The following is a 12019-nucleotide window of genomic DNA, read 5'->3' as shown; positions in this document are numbered from 1 at the left end:
TTAGACAGTGGGTTTTATATTCAAAGATTAGCAGCTGGTTATCTCAAGTGGTATTTTCTAGTGTGGTCCCAGAATATATATATATATAGATATATATAACAATCAAGTAATTAATAGAAGAAACTAAAATCAAGTAATTAATAGAAGAAACTAAATAGACAAATGTAAAAGTAAGTCTAATATAAGCATTAATATTTATATTTATCCCAACCAAATAAAAAAGCTTGATATGACAGTACACAGTAGAGCTTAAATAAAATCTGTAAATCGGAAATTTACATGTAAAAAAAATTTATTTTTCGACAAAATACTTCCAATAAAGAAAGATATTTTATTGTCTTTCTTTATTGGAGGTATTCTGTTGAAAAATAAATTTTTTACATGTAAATTTCTGATTTACAGTCTTTATTTATGCTTAAAATGTATATATATATATATATATATATATATATACATTTTAAGCATAGATGACTAAAATATATTTTATAAAGCCCCCCTCTTGGGTAGAGCACTATCGTAAATTATCTTACTCGCTACTTAATTTAGCTGAAAAAAAAAATGCGAAGCTCGCGGTTTGTTTACAAACAAACGTTTGAGCCCTCTACGAGTGGCGGACGGATGTTTATTTAAATAGACATTTGGACAGTTTAATTTCGGCCACCGATTCCGTAGTCAGGGGGTAGAACTGCCGACTGTCATCACGACGGTTCTAGGTTCGATCCTCGGCTTGGGAGAGGTGTTAGTCTAGCGGCACTGATGAGTTGTGAAACAACGAAACAGGTCTGTATGTCGATGACTAAAATATATTTTATAAAGCCCCCCTCTTGGGTAGAGCACTATCGTAAATTATCTTACTCGCTACTTAATTTAGCTGAAAAAATGCGAAGCTCGCGGTTTGTTTACAAACAAACGCTTGAGCCCTCTACGAGTGGCGGACGGATGTTTATTTAAATAGACATTTGGACAGTTTTATTTCGGCCACCGATTCCGTAGTCAGGGGGTAGAACTGCCGACTGTCATCACGACGGTTCTAGGTTCGATCCTCGGCTTGGGAGAGGTGTTAGTCTAGCGGCACTGATGAGTTGTGAAACAATGAAACAGGTCTGTATGTCGATGACTAAAATATATTTTATATTTTATATATATATATATATATATATATATATATATATAAAGCCACTTTGTGTGTTAGTCTGTTCTCTATTGATTCCGAAACGGTTGGGGTGAATATTTTGAAATTTCACACAAATGTACTTTATGTACCTGGCAGTTTTCTTAAGATAGGTTTTGTATTGGAATATCTTTGATAAGTATCGATAATTGAAATAACAGGGACAATCTGATGTTCACCAAAGTCAACACACTCAGAACATCACAAGTGCATTTGAGAAGTTTTTATCACTGCACAAGCAGAATGGCCTGGTATATAAAATCAATAGTAGGTTCTTTGATAAGATGGGCGTGTTCAAAATGAATGTTTCTGTTTCGAGCACAATTAAGCCATAATACTAAAGTTTTGCATTTTAAACTTTAATTGAAGCCATTATATAAAAATAATTTTATAAAATCTACAGTACGTTCTCTATGGTGCAATGTAGACCACAATGTGTTGTGGACTAAGTCACTGTATGTAAGTATGTGAAGCTTCCTCTCGATGCACCGCAGTGGGTGTCCGATCAAAGCAGGCAATCAATTCATTTGATTGAAAAATGGGGAATTTCACCAATTTCGATGGCAATAAAAGTATTGGAAACATGGAAAATTCGTCGATCCTCATTGAATCTCGGGTAATGTTGAGTGTCCCTCCCTCCCTCCCTCTCTCTCTCTCTCTCTCTCTCTCTCTCTCTCTCTCTCTCTCTATATATATATATATATATATATATATATATATATATATATATATATATATATATATATATATATATATATATGTTCCAGCCTGCCTGCCTACTACCACTTTTTTTTTTTTTTTTTTTTCTTGCTCAACACACACCTTCAAACACCCGGGCAACCGGGCTAGTTTAATAATAAAATCGACTAGAAAAATATCATGGCAAGTAAATCTTGTAAAGCCCAAGTGACATTTAAACGTGTTTCACTCAAGTAAGCAATATTCACACTAACGTTTTCCAGTGATCGCAAACTGGAATGCACACCTTACTATTTTAACAAATTAAATCGTTCTTCTTTACTAAGATTTTTTTAGAGTGACCTCCCTTGAATAGTTGTTATTGTCAGCCATTTTCGCCGGACCGCACGTTTTCTACTAAGGTAAATGTTTTTATTTTTATTCTTTATGCGTTTTTGAATGGTGCGTGGAGATCAGGGACTTAATGTTTATAAAATAGGACTTCGATAATAAAACTATCCATTCTCGAGTACGCTCATATTACAAACAGAAAGGCGTAAACTAACTGTCTATTTTCGTGTTTCTTGAATGTTTTGTTTTGAAGTCTACCGTCACCAGTTCTGAAGGTTAAGTTTTTACCATTTACGATTGTCCCTTTTCACAAAACTATTATTTTGATTTAACCTCGCCTCCTTAATACTGTTTAATTGTATTTAACATTAAAGGCTTTCTTTCTTTATTTTTATTATTGGCGGGGTTTCGGAACAGAGGCTGCATCGTTCCTGAGTGAAAAACAAAATAAAACCCTACAGATTAGGTATGTTTAATTCTCACGTTTAGGGCACGGCTATCAGAACCAATATTTAGCCGGTGTAACTGAAATCTCGATACAGAATACGGACTGTGCTGTTTTGTCCTGGTGACAGTTATTTGATTTCTGTGAGTATTTTGTTTTATTTTTATGTTTGGAGCGATCATGGAGACTTCACAGATGACCGTCGGATATCAGCTATCTTGTCTTTCTAACTTAGCAATTCAATGCTACGTTTGTTTCGAATTAAATAAACGCTTTAAAATAAATTCAAATACAGAAAACTTATCTATGTAGGTAAAAGAGTAACTTATAATGTCTTTGGTAACATTTATTTGTTATGTAAGTGTTTCTTTACCACTTTTTCGGTTTGTTTATAGTAATATATACCCAAATGCAACTGGTAGAACCCCATTCGATAAATGTTACCTATCGTGCAAATATGTAATCTTTTACCAGGATTTTGTTTAATTTTCGATTTTTGAGCGACTATCCAGGGTCCAAATGGCTATAACAAAACTCATTTCTTTTTTTTTTCTTCGTTCTAACTCAACAGACTTACCATTAATTTTGTTTCAAAGTAAATAAATGCTTTGAAATAAGTTAAAACGTGCACATACACAAACATCCAGTTAGACGGAAGAGTAACTTATTATATATCACATATCCCTCCAGATTTACATAAACAAAACACGAAATCAGCAGTGATAGTGACAACACTGCACTGACGAACCCCGTTTGTCGACATAAACTAAACGGACATACAAAACGCATCAAAGCCTCTTTTTTTTTTTTTCTGTGTCTACATCAACAGCATAATTCGCAAATCATCCTGGCAAGAAAACGACTAGAGGGAACCATTCAACAGAAAAATAATCAAGTTTGAAATCTGAACATCACTATTGACGACCCTCCTGCATGTACACCAACACAAATAATTAACCCATGGAACACTATGAGAACATAATTCTTACTCGAATACGTCCACAAGGTTATCAGCATAAATCTGATATGGACAAGTGAACATAACCCCCAAACAGATGACTTCCTGCTGTACGTTAAGACTTAGAAACTAACACAACTCTAAAACGAAAACGACATATCAACACCTGGAGCCATCATGTCTTCAATTACATCCGCGGGTTAAGTATAAATACAGCAGGCAAAATAAACAGATCAACAAACGGTAAGGTTGTATGATGATGCTGCCATCCCAGCAGCAGCCTAAGCATCAGCAGCAGCTAGCCGTCGTCAACCTCACCTAAAACAACACCAGCAGTAGCCCAAATCACAGCAGTAGCCAGTCATAGTCAACCTCACCTAAAACATCAACAGCAGCCTTAGCCACAGCATCAGCAGTAGCCAGTCATTGTTGACCTTGCCCCAGACGACACCTGCAGCAGTTGTCCAGACTATCTCTTTTTTGCCACCGATTCTCGAGAGCCTTCTGATCAACATCCCCGTCACCGCCTCTGCCATCATCGGCACATCCTGACAATACCAACAGCATTTGCTACAATCGCATTGACCCTGAATAAAAGTTTAAATTAAACTTCTTCATCTGTCTTTCTTGTTTCCATACGCTCATTTTTGTAATATAACATTATCTTGCCTTTGGTAATATTTATTTCTTGTATATTTTATATCTTCACCATCTTTCATTTTGTACTGTTGGTTACTGTAAAAAATGTCCTGGTGCTTATTCAGGTTGGCACTTATGGTGACATTTAAAATTAAAGAAATACTGAAATGTCTGTATGATGTACATACCAGTCATGGGACGAAGATGAAAAATTTTAAAAATCACGTAATTTGATTAAGTATTTTTTTTTTTTTATTCAAGAAAATGAAATTTTACTGTTTTGATGAGGATGCAAAAGGCATCTAACAAATTAGTGGACAAGGAAAAACCACCCTTAAGCACATGGAAACTGTCAAGATAATCACTGATTACTTCTTTTTCTGTAGTAAAACATGGCCCACCTGTCACTTATCAGTAAAAACGGCAAATTTGTTTTTCATAAACAATAAAAAAAAAAATGCTTGATCGATTTTTGTGATTTTTGGAATATACAATCTCCATTCCGTGACAAGTAGGTACAATATAAAAGTTTTTCTTCATTTTTGTTCATCGTTATAAGCGCCAATGTTCCAAATCCCTAATTTCTAGTAAATCGATCCCCCATATTGGAAACACTCGACAAAAATGCGCTGTGTGGGAGAATTTTTATTTTTATTTTTTAATTTGCTGGAACTTAAATGAAAATTATTTTTGAAAAAAGGGAGTCATCATTGGAGATTCTTGTCTGCACAAGGAATTTTTTTTAGATGTGGGTGGGAGGTATTTTTATTTCTCGCTTTTTTTTTTTTTTTTTATTGCGGATGGTGAAATTCATATCTACCTTTCTTTGCTCTTATTTATAATTTAATTTTTGGGGTTCCACTCCTGATCCAAGAGCAAATAAAGGTAGATATGAATCTCCTCCCCATAAAAAAAATTTTTTTTTTAACAACAAATTTTGTTTTCTTGTCGATTGTTTCCAATATGGGGGATTTATTTACTAGGACGTTGTCATTAAAAACCGAGCACCCATTTCAAATGTCTGAATATCGACTTTTTGCTTTTTGATAATCTGGTAGATTAGTGTCCAATCGATAATAATCCGCTGAAAAAAAATTACAAAAACAAAAAGAAAAAATTATAAGGAGAAAAGGCATTGTACACATCCGCTATTATTTCAATCACATTAGATCAGTTTAATTATTGTTTATGGTTACACACCAAGAAACTGAACCATTTCCACATGACCTGCATCTGTAGATTGATGAAAAGCAAGTGGCAAGACAAAATATCAGACACAGGGGTCTTAACCTAGTCAAGTCTCCTCTCAGTACACATAATGCTGCAGCAGTATCACTTTCGTCATATATGCTGCATGTCAGATTCCAGACTCCCAAATTTGAGGTAAATTATCCGATCGTATGCCTAGACAGAAGACAATAAAAAATTGTATGTAGACGATAAAAATGGTTTCATGTGTTTTATTTATTTATTTTTTAAAAATATTATTACATGAGGAATAATTTTGATTAAAATCTAGTTAGTATTATGCATGCAATCTAAAGAAAAAAACGTTTGAAATGTGTAAATGTGTTAGAATAATCAAGATAATTGCACTATTTTTACAAAATGGCATCTTAGTGGAATCAGAAGTAGAGAATTTTTTAAAAAGAAAAATACAAACCGCGTTAAATGTTAAAACATATTTTTCCCCTATTACTATGTAATATTAAATTGACTTTAACTCCAAAACGTTTATCATATCATCATCTTTATATATATATATTCCAGGTTAAAAATATCCAAAAGTCAAAACTATTGCATTCAACAAGGTTGTTGATAGTGCTCAATAAAAAGAGCAAGATGTTATTCAATTTAGGTAAACAAAATTACTGTTGGTTATGACAATAAATCTATTGTTTCAATCTAAAACGATTTCATCAAGCAACTAAAGCCCCTGGTCTTCATTGAGGTCAGATTTTTAATTAAAAGACTAGTTTTGGTTGCCCGATGAAATCTTTTGAGACTGAAACAATAGATTTATTGTTGTGACCAATGGTAATTTTGTTTACCTAAATTGAATAAAATAATAATTATATACAAAATGAACAAAACAAACATATTCATAGTACTCAGTAAATCTGACTATCACACTAAATTTCAAAAAATTCTTGATGACCACACAAAATTAAAAAAAAAATCAGTCACTTTGTTTCATCTGACATATTCTATGGTCAATAATCAAAACTATATTTCTTAGATATAATGTTTTCTTACTTTTCAACTAGATTCTAGAAGATCATGTTTTAAGGTCAATCGTGTTGAGGACAAAGAAGATTACCAATGCCAAGGAGTCATTTTTTAAAGAGTAATGTTTTCTAGGAGTAATGCTCCTATCCTTTTTGTAAAAATTCCAAGAGTAATGTTCTCACTCTCACTTTGAAATTTTCTTCAACAAATACTGTTTCTAAGAGCAACCCTAGGAATATTATATAATTATTCTACCTGCAAAATTACATTCAACACGTTTATTCAACTTTAAATAACTCGTAAATGGTTGTAAGAGAACACAAACGTTTCTCACTACTCTGCTAGCAAAGAGCACAGTTTTTGTAAAGCTCTGTTGCCACATCTGCTCACTTCCATTTCTGTTTTCTATTGTGAATAAAGCTTGAACAAGGTATTGTTTGTACTCTGACTTCCACAGGTCAGCAGAAAGGACCCCACCCCCCCAAAAAAAAACACATTTCTTTTGGAATTTTGTTGAAGTATTGAGAGGAAAACTTGACTGAAACAAGAAACCTTTTCCCCACAGTAAACACAAACGACAGGAACAATATTTTATACAGGATTCGAACACTTTCATCACAAAAAACTTTCACAAAAACACCAACTTTAATAGTATTAGGCTCAAAAGCCAACTGTCAAAATTGTCTTCTTCTTTGCATGTCTTTCAAGCATATGATGGTCATATTACAGCTTCACACTTTTTTTTTTTATTTTTACACATCCCTTTGCATTATGGTTGTATTCTGCCAGATTATTCAAGCTGCACCGGTTGGACAGTAGAAGGCAGTGTTATTTCCCCTCCCAACATTCCCAAATAGTTGTGCCAGTTTTGTTGTTCCATATAGTCATAGCAACTTTTATTGCCCCTTCCTCATTCCTGTTCTCAGGTAGTTGAGTGTTTTCACTGGAGACATGGTACTTCTGAATTTGGAGGGGGGAGATTCTATGTCAGTAGGATAGAAGCAAACCAAAATGGTGAATTATACCATTTTGTGAACTCAAGCCGACTCATCGCAAGACAATTTGCTGCCATTAATGTTTGCATACAACTCTGTGTAAAACAGATTATTTGCGTAATCCAACATGTTTTGCTTGGTTGTCCAAGAGGTTTGGAAAAGCCAGCATCTCTGTTTTCACCACAGAGACAGCACACAAGTCGTCTGCACTTTGACCGGCATGGGTAACCATTATTGTTGAGGGAAGTGTTTGAATCATCGTCGTCGTATACTACAGGTGGTTGTCCTCACATGCAAATGGACAATACACACAAAAGCCATTAATCAACCAACTCAACACTTACATTATATGTAAAAACAAAAAATTGCTTTAAATTTGACATTAAACTTTTTATTTTCAAGTTTTGTTTTATTAAATTTCTATCACATCTTTTTTTTTTTTTTTTTTTTTTTGCATATTTTTGCAGTCATCATGCCCAGATTTTATGAAGAAGAAGACACTAAAACCTGGAAACCAGCTTGCTCAGGACTCCGTGAAGATTTGAAAGAATGCTTGGCTAAAAGTGACTGTTGTGTTAAGGTACTGCAACTAGGGAACAGTTATGATGCAAAACATGATTTTATATATATATAATGTTTTCAACCATTTTATCAGAATTATCCAGTATTTATTTCAGTAGTGCTTAATATATTAGTAGAGCTCATGTTTCGAGCTGTAGATTACAGCAAACCAGTAACTCAATTTCTCTTTCTTTCCCCTCTCTCTGTTAAATTTTTACTGCTTATACAAAAATAGATACACATTTTAATTTATATTTCAAAATCTTGGATTTTATTTGAAAAATCTTGTGTACAGTCGTTTTGACCCACAGCTGGTATTTAAGTTTATAATAGTGTTTAAGTATAAACATACCTACCAAGGAACTCTTCAGCACCAAAAAGCATAAAAATCAAAGTCACAACAGCCTTTTAAAACGATGCCGTATTCACAATTAGAAAGTTTTTTCTATAATATACACCCAACATAACACATATGCATCAGTCATGTAGGTTAATTCCATTATTATGTTTATGTATAGATGCTTAGTATTTAGTTCATATTTTTTAATAATTATAATGATTATATAATCTACTTGCCTTGATATCTCTTTATATAGACACATTTTTTATGGGCACAGTTCTTTTTTTTAAAAAACACTAACAAAATGTGCCAAACTTATTGATTTGTATATATTATAAAAGTGAACTTGTGTGAAACTATTCTATTAATTTTTGATGTATGGGATGTTTGGATATGCGGAACAAATTCGATTTGGTGTTTAGCCGGAAAAATAGCTGCTAAGGAAAATTGGAACTTGGCAGGCATAAGTTGACTTAATGTGTAATCTTTTACCTATGAGCAAATAATACATTTATAGGTTTAAGTGCATTAATTTATAAAGTTTGGATATGCATGTATACTTAGATGATAGCAAATACCGTTAAATAGCTAAATGTTTTGGTTTCGATTTTGGCTGCTGGCACCCAAGTCATATTCTTTTTATCTTTTGAAATCACTTCTATATATAGGATACAATGTAATAATCAATAGAGAATTGCCTTTATAATGGTAATAAATATGAAATCTGCATAAATTAAAATATCATGTAGTCTCTATCTCTACTGTTATATAAAAGGAACTTTGTGTGTGTGAGTTTGGGTTTGTTCCCTATGGACTCAAAAATACCTGGGCCGATTTTTATCAAATTTCACATGAAGAGTTTTTATGTACCTGGCAGTATTCTTAGATAAGTTTTGTACTGAAATGTCTTTGATAAGTATCAATAATCAAAATAATCCAATGAAAGAAGGAACAAGTGATTTTGACCAAAGTTAACACCTGACACAGCTTAATATCACAAGTGCTTTTGAGAAGTTTTGTTACCACATAAGCCGAAAGGCTCAACATATAAAATCAACAGTAGGTTCTTTGATATGACAGGGAGCATGTTCAAAATGAATGTTTTTGTTTAAAGCACAATTGAAGCATGATACTTAACTTTTGCATTTTAAACACAAATTCAAGCCATTATATAAAAGTAATTTTATAAAATCAACAGTAGGTTCTCTACAGTGCAATATAGACTACAATGTATTGTGGACTAAATCACTGTAGGGAGGCATATGTGTACAGATAGTCAATCGATTTGATTGAAAAAGGAGCGATTTCATCGATTTCAATGACAATAAAAATATGGGAGTGTGAAACATTTGTTGATCATCATTCGATTCCGGGCAACGTTGAGTCTCCCTGTTAGTAAAATAATAATAATAGATACAACTAGTTTTCATATAAGTTCAGAATAGATGGAAACATAGTATATATTATTTGTGTGGGAGCGCAGAGGCATTTGGCTGCAAACCCAAAACAAAGTATACAGAGCTGTGATTCTTACCATCCTTATGTATGCCTACGAAACTTGGATCATATATGCTACACACCAAGAAATTGAACCATTTCCATGTGACCTGCATCCATAGATTGATGAAAGCAAGTGGCAAGACAAAATACCAGACACAGGAGCTTTAACCTGGTCAAGTCTCTCGTTAGCACATAATGCTGCAGCTGTGTCAGGTTCGTCATATATACCGCATATCAGATTCAAGACTCTCAAAACAGCTCCTTTAGGATGAGAAAAAGCAAAAGAACCATATGTGGATAGTTGAAATGGCTCCAGGACAGCTTGAAGATGTTTTTCAAACAGTTTGGTTTGTATTCAGACTTGTAAGGAAAATCTAGCTCAAACCAGATGTTCTGGGCATACTGCAAGCCACAAGGCGGCGGGGGTGAGGGGGAGTCAATGCTTGCTGAATCTGTATGCATTGCGGAATGCCAGAGGAAAAGACAGAGCAGTCAGCGCCTCTGCTGCAGAATCATCCCATAGGTGCCCTAAATACTTCCGAGTTCAGATTGAACAGCTGAGCCATTTCTGGACCCATAAAACAAGTACATCAGAGTCATTTTTGCAAGCAATGGGCTAATACATATTATATGTTATTTGTGCTATCTCTAACTAATGTTGCATAATTGTAGTAATCCAATGAGAGCCATTGTTTCGATATGATATAACCATAGTATATACGATGGGGAATTCTATACTGGCACAAAAATTAAAATTGTCTCAGTCTAGAAGGATTTCTCCCTCACTGACCGAGAAGAGGAAAGATGAAGCATAGTATTAGAATAGATAATACACTTTGCTTATATGTATAAAAAAAATTTCTTTTTTTTTTTAAATTTTTTTGGACATTTATCTTTAATTTAAGCTGTTAAGACTCAGCTTATGTCTTTTAATCCTAGGCATGTCCCTATTTCTTTCCAAGATTATGCCATTTGACTTTTTTCTACTTCTTTCTCCTACCTAAAACCTTGGTCTTTTCAAGAGACATTGCTTGTCTTTTTGGGTGCTTTACATCAAGTGACTGCACATCTTGTTTGGAGCGATTTCTTTAAAAAAAAAATATAGCTTTATATATATTTTAAATCATTTTTTTCTTCTTTTATAGGATGGTCACACAATGAAGGAATGCCTGCAATTGGGAAATCATCCGTCTGTCCCGTCAGAATGCATGGCTTTAAGAAATTCATTTTTTGAATGTAAACGGTCACTACTTGATATGCGGACGCGGTTTCGTGGGCGAAAAGGAGACTGACCATTGTTTATTTTTTTGCTTACAGAGAACTATATATTAAATAAATAAAGATGCAGCTTGTTTTTGTTGCAAATAGTTTTTAATTTTTTTTTTCTTTCATTTTTTTTTTGAAAAAAAATTACCATTTTTTTTTCTTTACGGATCCTCACTTATGAATGTCAAAAAGCCATTTTGTTTGATGAGTTAGACTTCTGCATAGAGCTCATAAAGATTGTGCCTCAGGATTGTCTGGTCTGCATGAAGTCCTCCTTGTTGGTTGCAGTTATTTGTTTTTATCTCAACACCATAAGTAACAAGGCTCAGCAGTTGCACACAATATGTTTATCTCCAGCAGCAGGAGATGTGATACAAACTCAGGAAAGTTGGATTTGAAAAGCCAGTATCCTAGATGATGTGACATTCGCTGCTGGGTATGTATATACTTGATACACACGAACTCAGGAAGGATCGATCAGCGAATGCGCTAAGCTATGGTTCTCCCTTCTAGAATCCAAAGCGCGCTGAGGTTAGATGGGATAATGTTCCATTGTGATATTTTATATACATCAAATAACAAAGAGAAGAAAAAGGAAAAAAAAACAAACAGCGGATTATGTTTCAATTCCAAAAATCATGGGTGCACAACACGCGACTCTTCTTTTATTACTAAATACAGAAATATCTGGAGGGGGAGATTCTCTTGGTTGTTTTTTTTTTTTTTTTATAATAAAAAAAATGGAATGTCACATTTGCTCATTATATATATATGTATGCCAATTCAATATATATCTGTTGGAATAATAACCAATCATTCGCACATAAACTCGGAATTTGATTTCTTTTTCTTTTTTTTTTTTTTTATATATTTTAAAATGTCAATT

General features: G+C 33.6%; 1 protein-coding gene across 1 annotated transcript; it reads left to right on the top strand.

The window, feature by feature from the left end:
* Window positions 1–2134: 2134 nt before the first annotated feature.
* On the top strand, window positions 2135–11242 carry LOC145277752 (cytochrome c oxidase assembly factor 5-like). Its single transcript, XM_080129469.1, has 3 exons — window positions 2135–2271; window positions 7934–8046; window positions 11013–11242. Exons 2-3 carry the CDS (start codon window positions 7939–7941, stop codon window positions 11157–11159), a joined length of 255 nt encoding a protein of 84 aa, XP_079985595.1. The 5' UTR covers window positions 2135–2271; window positions 7934–7938; the 3' UTR covers window positions 11160–11242.
* The last annotated feature ends 777 nt before the right edge of the window (window positions 11243–12019 follow it).

The sequence above is a fragment of the Euprymna scolopes genome, chromosome 6, assembly GCF_053919585.1.
Source record: "Euprymna scolopes isolate OS-2025 chromosome 6, ASM5391958v1, whole genome shotgun sequence".
NCBI classification, from domain to species: Eukaryota; Metazoa; Mollusca; class Cephalopoda; order Sepiida; family Sepiolidae; genus Euprymna; species Euprymna scolopes.
The sequence above is the reverse complement of the archived record's forward strand: the minus strand, read 5'-3'. Positions and strand labels throughout refer to the sequence as shown.